Source organism: Balaenoptera borealis (assembly GCF_965194805.1).
Source record: "Balaenoptera borealis genome assembly, chromosome: 2".
Taxonomy (NCBI): domain Eukaryota; kingdom Metazoa; phylum Chordata; class Mammalia; order Artiodactyla; family Balaenopteridae; genus Balaenoptera; species Balaenoptera borealis.
The window spans coordinates 156,810,315-156,830,536 of NC_138867.1; the positions used below are offsets into that span (position 1 = coordinate 156,810,315).

The 20,222-nt window shown below is 39.2% G+C and overlaps 1 protein-coding gene across 10 annotated transcripts in view; it reads right to left on the reverse strand.

Annotated features, from left to right (window-relative positions):
- The window catches only part of FBXW11 (F-box and WD repeat domain containing 11), a 130,610-nt gene extending 110,644 nt beyond the window's left edge, over window positions 1–19,966 (reverse strand). For 2 of the 10 annotated variants that reach the window (XM_082380864.1, XM_082380870.1), the window contains exon 1: window positions 19,597–19,957. In XM_082380864.1, the coding sequence (XP_082236990.1) occupies window positions 19,597–19,641 (45 nt within the window). In that variant the 5' untranslated portion in view covers window positions 19,642–19,957. Of the gene's footprint in view, window positions 1–10,752; window positions 10,915–19,596 lie in introns of all 10 variants that reach the window. The other 8 variants (XM_082380872.1, XM_082380863.1, XM_082380865.1 and 5 more) reach the window with 8 other exon arrangements.
- Between the last annotated feature and the right edge of the window lie 256 nt (window positions 19,967–20,222).

Consider the following 20,222-nt stretch of genomic DNA (forward strand, 5'->3'; position numbering starts at 1 on the left):
TCTTTTTGTTTCTTATTTTACATAATTTTTATTTTCAATTTTCCTATAATAAATATAAATTACCTCTGTAAAAAGAAAATATAAGTTTCTTACTTAACATTTTTCAACAGTTTTTTTAACGTATGTGTCAATAACAGTACTGGGCTAATTGGGTAACCATGGGAAGTAAAAATGAATCTTGATCCCTATCTCAACCATAAAAAACAATTATTGTGAGATGGTAAAAACATACCACTTCTAGAAGAAGACACAGAGTATCTTTAAGACCTTAGAGTAGGCAAAAATTTCATAAACAGGACACAAAAACTAGTAACTATGAAAGAAAAAATTGATTAATTAGACTTCATTAGTATTAAGAACTTCTGTCCATCAAAAGACAATATTAAGACATTGGAAATGCAAGCCACAGAACAGGTGTCTGCAATATGTATGTCTGACAAAGAACTCGTTTCCAGACTATAATAAAGAACGCCCACAAATCAGTAAGAAAAAAGACAACTCAATTTTTTTAAAGGGTCAAAAGATTTGAATAAGCATTTCTCTAAACAAGATAGCTAAATGATCAATGGGCACAAGAAAAAAATGCTCAACATCATTAGTCGTTAGGGAACTGTAAAATAAAACCACAATGAGATACTATTTCACAGCTATTAGAATGGCTAAAACTGAATGACAATGTCAAGTGCTGATGAGGATGTAGATCAACTGGAATTCTCATACACTGTCAGAGGAACTCTAAGAATGTACAGCCACTTTGTGAAAAGATCTGGCAGTTTCTTGAAAAACTAAACATACATCTACACTCTACCCCAGCAATTCCACTCCTAGGTATACACAAGACAAAAGAAATGTCCAAACTAAAACCTGAACACAAATGTTCACGCAAGCTTTATTCATAATAGCCAAACACTGGAAACAACCCAGATATTCATCAGCTGGCGAATGGATAAGCAAAACTGTGTATACTTGTATAATGTAACACTGCTAAGCGATGAAAAGGCACAAACAACTGATACAAGAATGAATCTCAAAAACATGTTAGGCAAAATAAGCCAAACATAGTAAGAGTACATGCAGTATACGCATGCTGTACCCATCCCATCTATATGAAATTCTAGAACACGCACAACTAATCTACAGTAATAGAAAGCAAGTTACCTGAGGCCGAGGATGCTGTTGAGGGAACTGCAAAGGGTAATGAGGGAAGTTTTTTTTGGGTAGAAATGTTCTATATCTTGATTGTGGTACTGGTTACATGAGTATATATAGTTTTCAAAACTCAAACAGTATACTTGAAATAAGTACATTTTATTGCATATAAACTATACATCAATAAGCTGATTAAACAAAAAAAACACCAAAACTACAATATAGATACCAGTACACACTCATCAGAATGGCTAAAATGAAAAGGATTGGCAAAGCCAAGAGATAACTGGAACTCTCCACATTACAGGTAGGTGTCTAAATTGTCACAAGTGCTTGGAAAACAGTTTAGCAGAATCTACTGAAACTAAACATATGTCTATCCTCTGACCCAGTAATTCCACTCTGGGGTTTTCACAACTGAGAGAACCAAGTGTTTATGTCCACCTTAGAAATGTTATTCATAATAACAGCCAAAAATTGGAAACAAACCAACTAATTTATCAACAGTAAAATAAATGAACCATGGACTATATATACAATGGAATAATGCACGGAGGGAAAAATACTGTTATACACAACAAAATGGATGAATTTCATGGATACAGTAACGGGGGGGGAACACAAGAGTACATATATATGCTGTATAACTCCATTTATATAAAATCCAAAAACAGCCATAACTAACCTATAATAAAAGAGGTCAGAATAGGCCTTTGGGAGGGTCTATTGACTGGGTGAGGCACAGACAAGAAAGCCCTCAAGTGGCTCTAGCATGTTTTCTATCTTGATTTGGGTAGTAGTTACACAGTGTAGTATACACATATGTAAAAAAAATCATTAAGCTGTACACTTAATATTTGTGTTCTATACTGTATGTAAGCTAAAAGCAATAAAAAAAAAATATATGCAAATGCCCTTTAATCTATCTTTGTTCATCCCTTGAAGCTGGATGCTTTTTACACAGTATCCAGGTGTGGCCTCTGTCAGTGTGAGTAACTCTCATTCCCAGTCTACTCATTTACATGTTCTTCATGTCCACCTCCCTCAGATTATCTGAGCTGGTGGTGCTACTAAATATCTGGAGTAATGGCACTGGAAATGGGACTGGATAAAGTCATGCCCTAACCAGACAGGGAAGATGTCCAAAATACTTATTAACAGTGTATATGGTTTTAATAAAGGTGTAATTTCAAGTCTACGGTACAGTCCCTTGTTGATTCACTATCCTTTTGATTAAGTTCTTGCAGAGATTGTGGGGAAAATTAAACACAAGCAGCCAACATTCTGAAAATAAGTACTAGCATTGCTAATATTTTTGCTTGAAAGTTTAGCTCCACAATTATAAGGAAAGTGACTTTTAAAATCATAATATAAATATTCACTTTATAAACAACTTTCAGAAATAAAGCTATGTCAGAGTTAGACTTTGTTGAAGCATGTTATTTGCATATTGCAAAACTAAACACAGTGACAACGCATGAAACTATTACTGCTGTCTTCCAAAATTAACCAACAGATTAAAAAATATGTGGTTAAGTTCCAGAAACTGTAATTAATTCATTCATAATCAGTTAATTCATAACTGATTTATGAATGCAAAGCTTTTTAGAGACAGGACTTCATGTTTTAAGAGAGTCCGATTTACATTCTCTTCAATACATACACATACATACTCATATCTATCAATACAATCTACCCATTCTACATTTAAAATGTCTCATCTCCTCCTCTTCCACACCATCTGTTACTATCTTGTGATTTCTTCCCTGGAACATTGCAACAGTCTATTAATTGGTCTCCCTGCTCCATTGCATCCTCCAAACTGACTGCCAGAGTGATCTTTCTAAAGCACAGATTTTGCTCAAACTTTCAAGTTATCTCTCATCTCAAACCACACCCACTACCCTCACCCTTCCTCTCCTGCAGGGATGACAAGCTCAAAAGTAAAGAAGGCCTTACAGGAGCTATGGTGACCAGGAAAGTACAAGACTTGACTCAAAAAGGCAGCCACTGGGCTTCCCTGGTGGCGCAGTGGTTAAGAATCCGCCTGCCAATGCAGGGGACACGGGTTCAAGTCCTGGTCTGGGAGGATCCCACATGCCGCGGAGCAACTGGGCCCGTGAGCCACAACTACTGAGCCTGCGCGTCTGGAGCCTGTGCTCCGCAACGGGAGAGGCCGCAACAGTGAGAGGCCCGCGCACCGCGATGAAGAGTGGCCCCCGCTCGCCGCAACTAGAGAAAGCCCTCGCACAGAAATGAAGACCCAACACAGCCAAAAATAAATAAATAAATAAATAAATAAATAAATAAATAAGGGCAGCCACTACTCAGCTCCAGTTTTCAGGCAAAACCAGAGTGTTTTGATATGAAATGTCTAATTTTAAAAAATCTATGCAGATCAAATAAAATACATCTGTGGATCTCTATCTACAGGCTACTTGTCTGTAACTTATGACCTAAAGGATGACCCAAGATTTGGTTATAATCTCTTTACAAATTTATCTACCTCAATCCCTTCACACAAACTACACTCCAACAATCCACAGAACTACTTACTCCCAAGAGACAATACACACCACTGCCTGCCAGCTACTGTTCATTTGGTTACCTTTGCTATGATATCCCTCCTCTGCCCCAACACATCCACATCCATGTCTAATTTTTGCTCAAGTCCCAAAGGGTAACTTTTTAAAAATTTCCTTTATGAGATTTCCTTCCTTTTCTAGCTCCCACACAACGTATGTCCACCTCTCATGATCCTTAGCAGTTCTCACATTGAACTATACTTTTTTACGTAAAAGACTAAGATTCTGGAAGCAAGGTACACATCTGATTCTGTTCTGTATTCCCCACATTACCAAACAGTACCTGTTCGATTACATGCTCAATAATAAATGAATAAAGCTATTTATCTGCCTATTTGCATAACAATTAGTACCTCAAATAGACGGCCATTACACAGTATGATCCCTTAGATTTTGAAAATCAAAAGGCTAACAGGTTCAGAAATATATCCCTGTAATATTAAGTTTGAATCAGAACTAACATGAACACATGGTTCATTTTAAATATACTTCTTAGGTCTGTCCACTAAAAAGGTCTAGAAGCAACAACAACCCAACAGTACTGATTTTGTTTCTAAACACCATTCCCCACTAAAAGGAACCAGAGTGTCTTGGAGAAATGGTTGATTCCTGATATGCAGGGAAAAGTAGAAAACCAAGAAACACACCAAAACTGATGGGCTCATGTTAAAAAGGAAGCAGGAGCCACCTTGAAGGGGCTCTCATTAGCCAAATCTGAACATCAATAAAGACTGTAATTGACTGTTAACACAGTGAATGAACAAAATCCATGAGAGTACGGTGATACACAAAAGGAAGGAGGAGAAACGAGATGGCCTCTGTGAATGCTAGCTAACAAATATAGATGAAACGACAGAAAACCACAATTTTGTAACTTACATTGTAATAACTGATTTCAGGCTCAGGATGCTAAAACCACTGGGTGAAAGGCTGTAATGTTACAGGATATTTACAAGGTGCCAAAATATTACCCCATAGTCCTTTGTAATAACAGAGGATAAAACTGTACCTTAATGGAGAGGTCTGGCTGCTGCCACCTTAATGAAGGGATCAAATTTAGCATAGCTCATAATGGGATAACCTGTCATTAAGTGCCTCCCGACATGACTCAATGCAAAGTACACTTCACCTATGATGAAGCATTCTTGTCATTCTTGTTAAATGGGCTGCAATCAAGCCTCTCACATAACTTCCAGTTTACAGCAAGTATAGGAGCTAGAGAAATGAGTTAAATAACACCATGAAGAAATATTCAAACAAGTGAAGAATGCTGCACACCCTACAGGACAACTAACTGAGCTGGACTCTTAAAAAAAAAAAAAAAAATCAATTCCAGGAGAGGGAAAAGGGCAGAGGGACAGTTAAAACAAAAAGAAATTAAAAAGACATCTACAACCACATATAAAAGGTGTGTTTTATTTGGAACTTGGTTTTTGTTTTTTAAAGAGGGAGTGCTAGAAAAGACACTCTTGGGTCAACTGGGAAAATTTAAATTGAACTGAATATTTGTTATTATATTATGGAATTACTTTCATTTTCTTAGATATAAAAACAGTACTGTGGCTTTATATATGTATAAAATACATATGACTATATTTAATATTTGGTTATATATGGAGATGTATACTATAAACATTGTGTGTGTGTATGCACGCTCGCTTTTAGAGAGAGACTATCCTTATTCTTAAGAGATACATGCTGAAATGTTTAGAGGATGAGGTATCATGTCTGCAACTTACTTTCAAATTGTTTAACAACAAAAAAGGGTACTTATTTGGGGAGAGAAGGACAGAGAAGGGAGGAGAGGGACAGAGGAAGAAGGCGGGAAAAAGGGAGGGAAGGGACGACCAAGGAGGGGGAGCAGAGAAATGATCCAAATATGGCAAAATGTTAACAACTGTTGAGTCTAGGTGGAGAGAGTATACAGGTGTTTGTTGTACTGCTTTTTTCCCCAACTCTTGTATATATGAAATTCTTCATAATAAAAAGTTATGGGGGAAAAGAGAGAAGAACAATTGAAAAAGCAACCTGCTTAAAACCAATGTAACAACTTGAGAGTGTCAGGAAATAAGAGTACTCTCAAGCAAAGCCTGTGAGAGTGTAAATTGTTGCCATGTGACTGGAGGACAATGTGGCAATGTCTATCAGATTTTTTAAAGCACCCATCCAGTGACACTTACTCCCAGGAATCTGTCCTGAAGATACACTCCTCCACATGTGAAATGACATACACGTCAAGTTATTTTTTACAGCGTTATGTATAACAGCAAAAGACTGGAAATAGCCTCTATCTGTAACAGCCCAGACTGGTTTCACAAATTATAGCACATATAATAAGTCAGCGTGCATCTTTTAAATTATCTCTTCAAAAAACATGAGAGTTCTTTGGGAACTGATATGAAAGATGACCATGTCATATTTTACATAAAAAAAAAAATCAAGGTGCAGAATAATGTGTATAGCACACACACACATATATGAAAGCTACACAAGAATGTGGTTGAGTAGCTGGAGCTAAAGAGAAGTGAGACTTTTTTTTCCTTACTGTGTACTCCTTTTTGCACCTTATGAATTTTGTACCATAGACATATATAATGTATTCAAAAAAGTTTTTTGTTAAGTATTGATTGACTTTAGCTGTAATGAAGTCTTCACATCTCCAGGCTTTCATTACTAAAACCTAATTACAGTGGAGTTATATAGCACACCTGGGAATTAGGGTCTGAAGTCAGTACATAAGGTGAAAACAGCATATAGTAAAAATCTGCCTTAAAAATCTCTTAAATAAATGCCACACTGGACCAACACACCATCTCAATAATTCCTACAAAGCTAATTTTCATACCAGCACTTGAACAGTTTGCTGTTTCTTCAACTGACTAGTAGATTAAATAGCTGTCTTGTACTTAGGCCTCATGTTGTGATGTTAAAAATGTTTCTTTAAAATACCATAATCACACTCATCACAGCTAGATGAGAAGCATTCAGGAATTGAGACAGGCTGAGAGAAGAGCAAATTTCCATTCCCCATTTCACGTTTGGTCCAGAATGTTCACTGTTTAGGTTAGTTTTCCCTTGCTTTTGTCACCAGATGTAAAGAAATGAATTTGATAAATGTACGTAAGATGTGTAGTGACAACATGGTGCTTTCTAAAATACATTTCAAAAACTGTACCTCTAATAATTAAACAAACCACTACAGTGGAAAAAATATCACAATCCAAATATAATGGACTAATTTGCTGATTGGGAACAGGCTGTAACAATCCCCAGATCAATGTGAGAAGGACAGAGTAGTAACACCTCTTGAGCGACATCACATATGATATCATAATCTGAGCTGTAGCCCATTCCTTTATATTAGTATTTCCATACAGATATGAATTCTTCAATCTTTACTCTGAGTTATCTTCTAACTCCAATAAGTAAAGTTAGCTACCACTGAAGCTAAATAAAAACTCCCAAATCTTTCTATCCCTGCTCTCTCTGGTGAGCTCCAAATCAGTATTCCTACTAGATACTTCTCCTTTTAGAGGATTCACCCATAGGCTACTCAAATTCACTATAAACTGAACTCATTCTTTCTCCTCCCTCCACTCCTCCCAGTCTGTTCTTCTAGTATTCCCTATCTTGGAAGAGAGAACAAACAACCATTCTGGCGCCCAAGGCAAAAATCTAAAATTTATACTATATTCCATCCATCTCTTTCTCCTATAACCAATCCCCAAGTTTGGTAGGTCCTGCCACCTACATCTCTTTTAAGCCCACCCCATCTCCACCATGCCCACTGTCAATGCTTTGGTTTGCCTTCATCATTGCTCACTTGAACTAACTGGTCTCCCTGCCTTGAGTCTCTTCAATCCATCTTACAGACACCTGAAAAGTTAACTTCTTAAAATGCAAATTTGGTTACATCACTCTTTCTATTTTAAGAACAGAAGGATCAAGAACAAGTCCCAAAGTAATGATACAGTAAGCTAAACACAAGCTCATTTAATAACATGACGTAATGCAAAGAGAATGTACTGCCAGGCATATTTTTTATGAGTATATTCCTATTCTACCCCACACTATATGACCAAATTAAATAAGCTATTAAGTGTGTTTCAGTAGAAAGAGGCCTCAGGGAAGCAAGGAAAATTCAACTGCCTTCTTAAGAGTCAAAAATGAACACAAAATGGATCCTTACAGTGATAAAGGTGCCTTAAGGAAAACAAAGAGCTTCCCAGACCTAAAGAACAAGAGTGCGTTCAAGCTGAATGTAAATATTAACATGCTTAAAATGAATGCCGTAATCAGAAAAGGATTTGGGAAGTAAAAACAAGCAGAGAAGCTGAAGGAAGACAGAAAAACCATCCATCCCTAAAGTAAAAGCTGAATGAGGTTGTCTCAGTCCCAGGCCAGCAAATACGTCACTTCCCTGGCCAAGTCCATGCTAACTAAACCACCTGACTATGATCTGACCTGGTAGGTAAAGTCTACCCACTGGACAAGAGTATTTTGGTCATTTGGCTTGAGTCTTCAGGTCCCTCTAAATATCTCTTCTCATTTGAAAAACTTAAACTGGCATGTTAAGTAGGATCTAGTAAGGAAGCCTACCTATCAGAAAAGTTTATATTAATCATGCCAACAAGCACATATCATTATAAATTAATAAACTGGAATTCTGGCTTTACACATCAGTCTTGCACAGCTGGTTAATGAATTTAAGTCTAACCGTGGGATAAGGGGCTGGCTTTCAGCATGCTGACAAGATCAGATTTCTAAGGGTGTTAAATCCAGGACCAGAACTAGGCTGAAGGTAAATTCTATAACTGTATTTGTGGCTATTAAAATTACTTAAAATTTAAAATTCAGTTCTTCAGTTAACAGAGCCACATTTCAAAATAGCCACAAGTGGCTAGTGACTACCGTATTGAACAGCACAGATAATGAACATTTCCATTATCCAGAAAGTTCTAACTGGACGGCACTGTTCTGGAACACAACTTTAAACTAACCCTACTGTGAGTCCTCTCGGGAAACAGGCTGGTAGATAGTCTTGGATGGCTAACACAGAATCTGAGATCTAGACTATTTTCTACAGAAGGTACGAAATAGATACTCAGCAACAATTGTTTCCTTTCCCTTTGCAATGATTTCTTGAAATCAGAATACAGTTTTAGTCTTCAGGATTTCTGCCCCTCTTTTTATCACTGGATGGTGTTTTAAACTTGAGGCACAGACATTAGAAGCACATTCTCTGAAACCAAACTGCCTAGATTCATATCTCATCTTTGTCTCTTACTAGATGTGTGACCTTGAACATGTTCCTTAACTACTCTATCCTTCAGTTTCCTCATAAGTAAAGTGGAAATAAGGGTACCTACCTCATTGGGTCACTATGAAAATGAGTTCATACATGTAGAGTGTTCAGAATTGTGCTCAATACAGAGTAACTGCCCATTAAGTGTAAACTACTACTACTTTTCCTACTACCACCACCCTGAGAGCTCTTCACGTGACAAGCGTGAAAAACGCTCAACTAGAAGAAATACTAACAAATATAAAAAATAAAACATGGATCACATAGCCAGAGTGTCAGTCTATGATAAAAAAGTTGTTTTTTTTTTTTAAGGGTAAAGGAAATGGGTAATCTGGAGTGATTAAATACCAGAAAAAGTCATGAGTTGCCTGACATCTTACTTGTAAGGCTGACAAACCACAGATCAAAAGAAGTCTACATAGAGACTTCCCTGGTGGTCCAGTGGTTAAGACTCCATGCTCCCAAGCAGGGGGCCCAAGTTCGATCCCTGGTCAGGGAACTAGATCCCACATGCTGCAACTAAAAGAGCCCACATGCCACAACTAAAGAGCCCACATACTGCAATGAAGATCACGCGTGCCTCAACTAAGACCCAGTACAGCCAAATAAATAAATACTAAAAAAAAAAAAAAAAATGCTAAGAATGTCACTGTTAACAAAAAAAGAAGAAGAAGAAGAAGTCTACATAATAAGCTACTGAGCTATTTAAATAACCAATAAAAAGTAAGGAGGAACTGAGAAGATACAGATTTGAGTTCACTAGGCCAAATGATACTTCCCTGTATAAAACACATTTTGACATGTAAATGTATAGCCTCTCTTATACTTCCTAAGTTACCTTTAGGTTCACTTGGTGAACTGACTTCTAATCTTCTAATCTTTTCATTTAGAAGGGAGCGCACCAGATACAATTAAGATACCATGCCAAAAAACGATCCATCATGTGTTCTCCAAGTGGAAACCCACTGTAGAAAACGGCATCTTACTCTAACAGTATATAGACAATATGAAAATCCTGAAGTTGAAGTACAAACTTCAGCAAATGTAGTCAGATGGAAAGAGCCAGAGCTCTGGAGACACACAGGCTCAAGCTTAAGCTTGGCTCTGCCATGTACGAGCTGTATGACCCTGGGCAAACTGTACTTAATGCTCCTCAGCCTCATCTTACAATCTGTAATATACACGTAAAGCATGTGCCAACTAAATAAGAAATATGTGTAAAGAGCTTACAATAGCGCCTGGCACTTAGTAGATGCCCAGTAAACAGCAGCTACAGTTAGTAAATCGTCCTGAGAAAACCCTCCAGGAGTCCTAAGAATAAAAGACCACTACTTTACATGGTAACTACAAAAATTATTCTGACCAGGTAATAACTATAAATCATGAGATAATGCCACAAAATTATCATTTGCTTTCCATATTTCATAACCTATTCCTCAAACAAATGTCCCTTGTTTACTGTACTGTATTCCCTGTTAGGCTACGACTACAAAACTTTTGGGCCTATTTAATAAAAATAACTGCATTTCTTACACTGAAACAAAGTTTTTACTACCAAATACCTTCACTAAACCACACCCAAACATGAACACTATGAATAAATGTCTAACATTTCTTCCTTTCTCTATTATAATGGAAAAAAGTAAAGAAATTTTAAGTTTCTCTCAGTGAGTTGAGTTCTACATAACAAAACAATACAGGGTAATTGCTTACCTGGACAATATTTTGTACTTCAGATCCACCAATCCAGAATGAATGGGGGTATTCCCTTTCAGACTAGTCTGAGAAAAGACAGCAGTCAAGCAGCTTCCAAGATTCTTTCCGCTTACTGTATCCAGCTTTCTTCAACAAAATCCCAAACATGCACTTCGGTAACTGTTGAAAGACAGAAAGCAATCCATACACCCACCATGGCACCAGCGGCAAAGGATAGCCACCAAGAAATGGAAGGGTCAATGGAGTGGTGGATCTGAAGCACAGAAAGAGTTACAACCCCTGAGTCAGCTATTTGGTATAAAAGGTCTGCAGTAGCACTGCTCACCTCTCTGTTGAGAGAAGAATAAGAAATTCTACATAACAAAGAAGGAAACATCCCTAATACTATTATTTGTTCATGATAAATATCATGCAATTTCCAAATGCATGATAAAAATTTCTTCTATTATGCACATAAATTGTCCCAGATCATTCAGCTACAATGAATTTTATCCATTTTCTAAGACAGCTCCTCTACTATTACAGAAACTTTGTCAGCCAAAGTTAATATAGGAGGGCTCAAATGTCTACCAATAAAAATATTTATTTAAGCACCTAACAAGAAATCTTTTGGTTTGCCACATATAAGAAATCAAATCTTCACATCTCTCAAATCTTCCACCCTCAGCTGAAATACAGGACATTTTAAGACATGTGACATAACTTTAAGAGTAAACTTCTGGCTCAATAAAGGCCAATCCCCCACAATGGCCAGTCACTGGGTAAATTAGGGAAAATAATAAAGAACACTAATAAACAATTTACTACATAACACCTTTAAATACATAAGCCTACTCCACATTATATCAACATGCTTTTATTACCATACCAACTCTTCCATTAGACTGTAAACTCTAAACAAACTACAAGGGAGAGAGAAAAAGACATTCAACAGGATGACATAGATAAAAACTTAAAAATCCAAAGACTGTGAAGCTGCTTGCACATAAATTTGCTACTTCCTCAACTGCCACACTACTGCCAAAATGTTCCGGCAGTAATTATAATACCTACCTTTATTGAAGGGTTACTAATGGGCCAGGCCTTTTACATTCATTACTCATATTTAATTCTCAAAAAATATGAGAAGAAATAACTTGCCCACAGTCCCACATCTACTAGGTGGTAGAGCCCATGCCCTTTTCACAGAATACTGTGGCCTCCCAAGTCCACAGTCCGTGGATCAGAAAGACCATGATTCCTGGGGCAGAAGAAACCAAGCTTTAAGCTAATTGACGTCAGAAGGGAGAACCACAAAAATACAGAAGAGTTCAGTATTTCAGCCTAGCTGAACTAAAATACAACTGAACTTGTTGAGCCATCCTGAAAGGGCTAACTCCCCTGATCTAGCCACTTAAAAGCATTTCAGTAACAAAAAGCCATGCAATTCTAAGGCCCACAATATTAACTTTATAACAAAACACATTAAAACATTGCCCAAGTAGACTTTGTGTTTAGCGGCAAAGATGTGTCTGTGACAAAGAATCCCAAACCCAGTTGAAACCAAGGAATTTTTAAATTCCAAGGTCAATAAATAGTCCACAGGCAAAGACTAAAGATGTTCTGATTTTTCATGTTATAGGCAAAGCAACTGAGGTGACTGACTGAAGTACAAGTCTAAGATTAACCTCTTCATAACAAATGGGTGGAAATATCTTAATACCCTCAACTTAAAGGCATTATATGAGTAAAATCACAAGCAAAGAATAATTGCTCAAGCTCTTCTCATTACTCTAGAGCCTAAGAATAAACTAAAACCCCAATTTTGACAAAAGCTGCTAGTGGGCTATGGCTAGTAGTTAACTGCTAGAGCAATATACTCTGCTTTTCAAAGTATAACTCACTGCTATAACCAAAATACCGAAAAATTATAGCAAAACACAGCCACAACAATTTGACTAACGGACTCATTTCTGAACCTCTTGCGTTGTCAGGGCTTTTTCTTGTATTAGTGAGTTAATTTTCCCCCCTTCCCTTCAAATAAACATTTACTGAATGCCTAATTGGCGGCAGGCCTTATGCTAGAGAAACAAAGATTAATAGATGCCAGACCAGGAATGTAAGGACTGACTTCTTCCTGTCCCCTGCCCCTTTCTCTCTGAGTCTCCTAAGCAATCATTTCACAGAACCAAAACATATTTTATTATTAGTTCCCAAAACTGGTTAAGTGTTCTGAATTTAACTCCCCCCCCCCAAAAAAAAGAAATACTCAGGTTCCTTTTTCCTAACAGCAGAGCTCTCACTTAATTTTTCTTTTTCTTCCGTGGATCAGAGGTTTGCTATTAGAGAATGGTTTCCTATATTCATTGTACTTAGGTATTTGCACATCCCTCTACTCAGTCATCTTTTTTAATTTACATGTTAATGTCCTACTGTTTCTACTTCACTGCTTTCCATTCTGTGAAGGTCTTCATTGTTGACTAACCCTGAGAGGGAATTTCCTAAAAAATGTTTCCTGCTGACATCACTGAACTCTGCAATCTTTGAATTTTGTTAAAACAATAATAAGATCCAGGTTAGAGATACCCTACTGGACTGTCAGGTCTTCCTGGCTGGTCTCTCATTTGCCTACAAAGACAAGCTTCCTGTTAGGCAATTGCGATCAGCAGAAACTGAACTGAAGGTAACAAGCACTTTCTTGACCAACAGGTTTTTCCCCTTTTCTCAACTAATTCAATGAACAACAATACAACTCAGGAGGAAATCTTGTAGGATAGTCACCACTTATTCTGTTAAAGGTCAAAAATCACCAGCTTAGCTAAAACAAGAATAAGAATTTGAAAATCCTAATTTCCTTGTCTAAACTAAATTGATCAAACATAAATCACAATGCTCAATGTTAATATGAACAGTTACCAGTCTCTTTCTACCAGGATACCTAGAACAGGGTTAAGCGGGTTCTCTCCACAGACAGAGTACAAGTCTAATTATAGCTAATTGGTAGTTCTTAGTAATTGTAACAGTACTTCCCAGATTTCCAAGACAGTACTGATTCTGTATGATTTCATCATCTCCCCCAAAGATGCCTCGTGAAATGCATGGCTAAAAGCAACTGAATTTTAGGCCTCTGTAAAGCTTCACAATTAAATACACACACAAATCAGGGGGGAAAATTAAAACTTTCCTCACATCATCTGTCTTGATTGTGCTTTACAAAATATGGTCCCTGTACTTGTGGGGAGGGTTAGCTTGGCAGGCAGTTGCTGAGAGACAAGCCTTTGCAAGGTCCTTTCACATGCATCTCTCATAATCCTCCCAGCAACAATACCTACATTTTCTTATTTTTACACATAATGAAATCATACCAGAGAAACGTTAACTTTCTTAAGGTCACACAGTCAGAAAGTGACAGCTAAGATACAAACTCAGGTGTTTCACTCTAGAGTCCATGCCCTTTATGCTAAATCACGCTTCTCTAAGGTCACAGGACCCTTAGAACTTATCGACTGTTTGGCAAGTTCACATCAACAGATATAAAAGGAGTTTGGTTTCCTCAGCACTTCTATCAACCACTCTCTAGGATGTATATAAATCAATCTGTATGTGTATAAAAGTCTGCAAATAATGGTTAAAATGTATATGAATGTCTGTGTACCACATCCCACCCTCCTTTTCCCCTTAGCAGTCTTTCTCCTCTATCCATCTCCACCTTTGTCTTAAGATTATCAAAAGGAAATCTTAAAAAGTTTTCACAGCATGGAAAAAAAAAAAACCCTAACATTAATTTATATCAATACCTACTGCACACCCAAGTGCTAAGTGTAGTGAAGGATTCAAAGGACAATCAGATATGGCCTCTGGAAAAGAAGCTTAGACATTATCAAACTTTTATGATACACAGGAAGGTCTGATAAGTCCCATAAGAGTTAGGAACAAATTATCATAAGAACTAGTGATATAGGTGAGAATTTCCAGAAAAGAAGATGGCTAAGATACAGGCAGACAGCAATAATACACGTAAGCGATCAACAGGAAAGTTCAACTCAACATTTACTGAACACCTACTACAAGGGGCACTGTGAGCAGTTTACCATTTAATAGGGGACAAACACAGGAAACTATAATACAAGCCCAGAATATGTTAACTGCCATGAGATAAAGACAAAGTGTCAGAACTCATTCATTTCATTTAACAATGATTATCATATAGGCAGTGCTATAGATAAAAAACCAAAATGGTATCTGCCACCATAATATAAACTGACATCAAAAAGAGAAGGCATCTAAACTGTGTTCTGAGGGGATAGTACTTTATCAGCATAGGTGGAAGAGAGGATTGTTGAGATCTGACCTAAACCAATTTGGCCAGAGCACCAACTATTAGGTCCTTCCCATAAACATCAGTAGCCTTAAATACATGGGTTTAGGTCAGTTCATATCAGTGCTGACAAAGGAAACAGTGAGCAGAATCTGAAGAACCACAGACCCCCACGCTTTGGCTGGAATATAGAATAAGTGAGGAATGTGAGAAGAAAAAGCTGAAGAGAGGCTGGAATTTGAATTACTAGGACTTGAAATGCTTTCTTTCCCTTAAACTGTAAATAGCACCAGATGGAAGCCAAGATCCCAGGTACCTCACAGTGCAGAAAAGTTTGTTTCTAGAATTCATAGAACCAAACAGTACTACTCAGAGAAACACATGTGCTGTCCTGTAAACCTATGTAATGGGTTAGCGATTCTTCTGTGCTATACAGAACTCGCAGTTTTCAGGGGACAGCAGTCAGGGGCCAAAGAGTGCCAAGACTTGTGAGCAGGATCATGTTTATCCTTGTCAAATCTAAAAGGACATCTAACCTACTCCAAAATCGGAGTAAAAATTGATAATATTTGAGCCACAGCCTCTTGAGGCAGGTCAGTGAGGTCTATGCATATGCATGTGATTTATTTCATTTGGACCCTACTTAAACTTCTGTCTACTTTATCTGCATTTGGTAAATCAACACATGGCTAGAGGCAGATGAGGGTAAGTGACGGTGACAAAGTGAGACCCAATTTCTTAAAGGAGTCACTAAACAATCCCACTTATTCCACTTAGAAAGCCAATGACAAGGCAGGACGGGGGGACACAAAAAGATAAAAAGATAAATATTTCCAATAACGTCACTTAGTTTCTTTCATCTCCTTGGCCTTGTGGCCTGTACTTCAATAGCTCTAAAAATAGATTTGCTATTACAACTTCTTAATAAGATCCAATATACTTTACCTATATCACTACATTCAACAAGTAATATAGCTGTTTAGAGATAACACAGAGGGGAATGACTCACTTAAGGTCACTTAGCAAAGAGGGGAACCATTCAGAGGCTAACAACAGAGTATAAACTACCCATTACTTGTGTAAATGGGAGAAGGGGTATGCTCACACCCACAGAGGAAGCAGGATTATCTTTCCCAAACTTTTAACATTAACTTCTGCTATCTTCTAATAGGCAGGACTAACCATCTTTTTCCAATTAGCAGCTCTGTGAGTGCTTTCTAGTAATAAGTGCCTGAACATAAACTCATACTTCTAACTCAAGTGTTAAATACCATGTGATACACAACGCACAGTTTTCATTGTTTCCAGTGAAGTTCATCACACTAGACAAAGTCTGGTGAACTTTTGTGTATTTCCAAATGGATTACTACTTTTCTACCTCATTAATAATAAAGCTAATTTTACCAAAGTCAGAAGTTTGAAAAACAGTCCCACAAACTAGGTACAGTATTGGGCCCACATAAAGCCATGAAAGTCATTTGGTGGTTAAATTATTCACTATCAGCTATCGTAAATTCAGTTGTCTCGATCAAGAGTTTATAGTCTATATTAAAGACTGAATCCTACGAGGTAGGTCAGTTGGAGAAGCACTTTTTGTGGACCTGGCCACAGGCAGGGGTAGGAGTCACAACGGGGGTTATATTTTGAAGATTTAATTATTCTGCTATCACCAGTTTTACTTCCTAGTAAACTAAAAAACTGCAAGAAAAAAAGGAAGAATCAAAATCAAAGAAAGTAGAGGAATGAAGATTAAGAAATTGGTGAAACCCAAGAACTCTGTTTCCTTTCTTTGAAACAGCAAGCTCTGGAATATCAAACGAAAGTTATCCTGTTAACCATTAAGTACCGAACTGGTACAGGCAGCACAATCACAAATATTTGAGTACTGAAGCTGACTCATAAAACTCTAAAAATATTTCATGCTTTAGGCTTTCAAAATACCATCAGTTTAACCCCTCCCCCTCCTTCCATCATGTTATTTTGAAATGTAAATGTTTTTAACCTAGTTCTGGAAACTCTAATTAAAATTCAGTGAATACAGAAAGCCACATGCAATTAGATTTCAAGGCATTATCATTCCTACATCTGATCCTGGATTTAGTAAATCAGTTGTTAAGTACCTGTGCTATCTACTACACTAAAATAAATACATATATGTTTATGAAAAGAGTTGCCTAAGAGTCTTAAATGCTTAACTGGTAGCCCTTTGAGGGAATATCAAAATCCGTATATAAAAAGCCATTGTGAAAAAAAAAAAAGAAAAAGAAAAAAAAAAGCCATTGTAAAACTGATCTAGAGAACTACTTTGTTAAATTTTTTGTTAAATTTTCTAAGAATCCCGGTTTATAACGTCCTTGAAAAGGCTGAAATATCTTTTCAGATCATAGACAAGTACAATCATGTAAAATCAAAACTTATGAGCAGTGGAAGCCAGTATATTTAGGCCAGAAATTTTTTTCTACATCCATTCAAAGACATTAAATGGATTACACTGTACTTACTCTAATTCTTTCACAAACAAATACTATTTATTTATTTAGGCCACACGGTGTGGTTTGTGAGATCTTAGTTCCCTGACCAGGGATCGAGCCAGGGCCCTTGGCAGTGAAAGCACTGAGTCCTAACCACTGGACCACCAGGGAAGTCCCTAGTTATTTTTTAAATGAATGGAAATGGAAGGAGCACTGAACAGCCAATTTCAAAGAGGTACCAAGTTACAATTTTTTGCTATGCAGTACTCCTCCTGTTGTAAGTACATGTATTATACATACATAAGAATATGTACTATGTATTTAACTCCAATTAAGATATTTTACCAAAATAACCCCATACAAAATTTGAAGAATATCAAAGGCTTGACCTCAAAAGTTTGATAAATTGTACTGAAAGGAAAAAGTACTTAATAAATGAATATCAAAAACTCATAAGTATCAGTATCCCTTAGAAAGCAACCATAAGTGCACACACACATACACACACACACACAAATCAGAAACTACCAGAGCTTTTTTCCCCTCTAGTTTTCAAGACTGCTGGAGAAGTCTAGTGAATTATGCAAAGGACAGCAAATATTAAGCTGCCTCTGTATTTATGCTACTGTACTTCCATTTTTAAAACATGCATCTCAACTTCCCAGATACCATCATCCACAGAAACCATGCATATATCCAACAGACTTTCAGCGTCACCATTTATTATTTATAGCATTAAATGGGGGAAGTGGCTCTGATGTCACCGACCCTACCCAGTGGAATCACTGACTCAATAAACGTTTTCACACTGGAGAAAATCTGGCTAGGAAAACATTTTGCTGTGTTAAGTAGAGTCTTTCATCTTTCCTTTCAACCCTGGGGTAGAAGTTGTTACTGTGTTAGGAGAGGTACAAAGAAACTGTCAAGGTTTCCACAGGAGGAAAACCTGAGCATGTCCGTTTGCTGAGGCAAAGACTTCCCCCTCCCAACTCTCCAGAGCCCAGTTTGATTTCCCTAACGCTCAAATTGGCAGGTAATAGCTGCCATATTTTACTTCTTCCACCAAATCATCCACCAAGTAGGAAATTCTTCATTTCTACTAGCCACTCTGTCGTGGTCCTGTTTCTAAAAACCCGTTCTGACTCAAAGTCCTAAGGCGGAAGGGGGCTGGGGTGTTCGCGGGGCCAGGGAGTCTGGCCTAGCTACCAAAGGTTTCTAACAGAAGAGTGATCGCCGCCCCAGGGCCCTAGGACACCCCCCCCTCCCCCTTTTTCTAGGAGAAAGAACTGGCGGCAGTGATGAGGACAACCCTTCCCCCCTCCTCCCCAATTTCCCAAAGCAGCTTTGGAAAACGTGAAGTTACAGTTTCTCTTTCCTGGGAGATGGAATCCAGAGTACCTGGGGCCTTGCTATGCAAACATCCCTCTCGGCCGAGTAAGAAACCCTTTGTCCGAGAAGCCGGACACCACAGGGGGCCGGGAAAGAGGCCCCTTATCGGCCACATCTTCAAGTCCGAGAGCTCTCCACCTCCACCCCTGTAGGGCCTATGCCGGCATCCTCACAGCCCTAGGTTGAAGAGAGGGTGCTGAGACCCCTTCTAGGACGCGGAGGCCGAGGCCCTAACCGATCTTCTCGGTACCCTCTCCCAACAGCATCTCACTCGGCCTGAGTGGGGCTGGCAAGAGCGATGCAGGCCTGGACCGGAGAAACAGAGAAAAAAAAGAAAAAAAGAAAAAAAATCCCTTCTAAAGGGGGAATGAGATGCTAAAGCGAGTGCGAACTAAGGCCACAGCATAAGCGAGCGAGGGTCGTTCGAGACATGGGCCCGGAGACAGGAGGAAGGGAGGGAGGAAAAACGAGGGGCATGGAGGGGGCCGGGCCAGGTCCGGCGTGAAATCTCGAGGGATCCGGAGGAACCGCGCCGGGCCGGAGGCCAGGGAAGGCGGGGGGCCCAGGTCCCGGCCGAGGCAGCGAGGAAGGGCCAGGGCCGACCTCGCGCCGGACGCTGAGGTGGGCAGGCCCGCCCGGAGCCGGACGGACGGAAGAACGGACGGTCCAACGGCCCGCACTCACCATGAGCTCGATGGTCTTGTCCTCAATCACCGAGTCGGGCTCCATGGCGGCCCCGGCGGCCCCGCCTCGCTCTCCCCGCGCAGCAGCGAACAGCCCGGGCGGAGGAGGCGACGGCAGAGGCGGCAGAGGCGGAGGCGGCTATCGCACCCACTCTAGCTGCCAGCCCGCCCGGGCCGCCGGCAGCTCCGCCCTCCCCCTCGGCGAACGCAGTACGCAGAGCTAGGACTACAGCTCCCAGCAGGCGCCGCAGGCCCTGTAGAGCGTTGTGGGAACGAGAAGCCGACACCAGGCCAATCTCTCCTGACAGCTCGAAGCTGAATTCTGAGCCGAAAGTAGCACTGGACTGTGAATGCGACACGTGCAGACCTAAAGAATTAAGGGCTGCCTCCAGGTGGGCCTCGGGAGCGATACGACTACATGTCCCAGAAAGCCTTGCGCTCGGGTTCTCTTTCCGGCTAGTTTCTCCTGACTTCCTGGCAGCCCAAGGCTACCCAGACCCGGACGGAAACTCGGAGGCAACTCTTCGCTTGACAGATATCCTGCGTGCGCGACTGATTTCCGCACATGCGCGGTCGGTGTCTGCAGGGGCCGCGACGCCTAGGCAGCGGAGCGGCTGGTCCGCTATC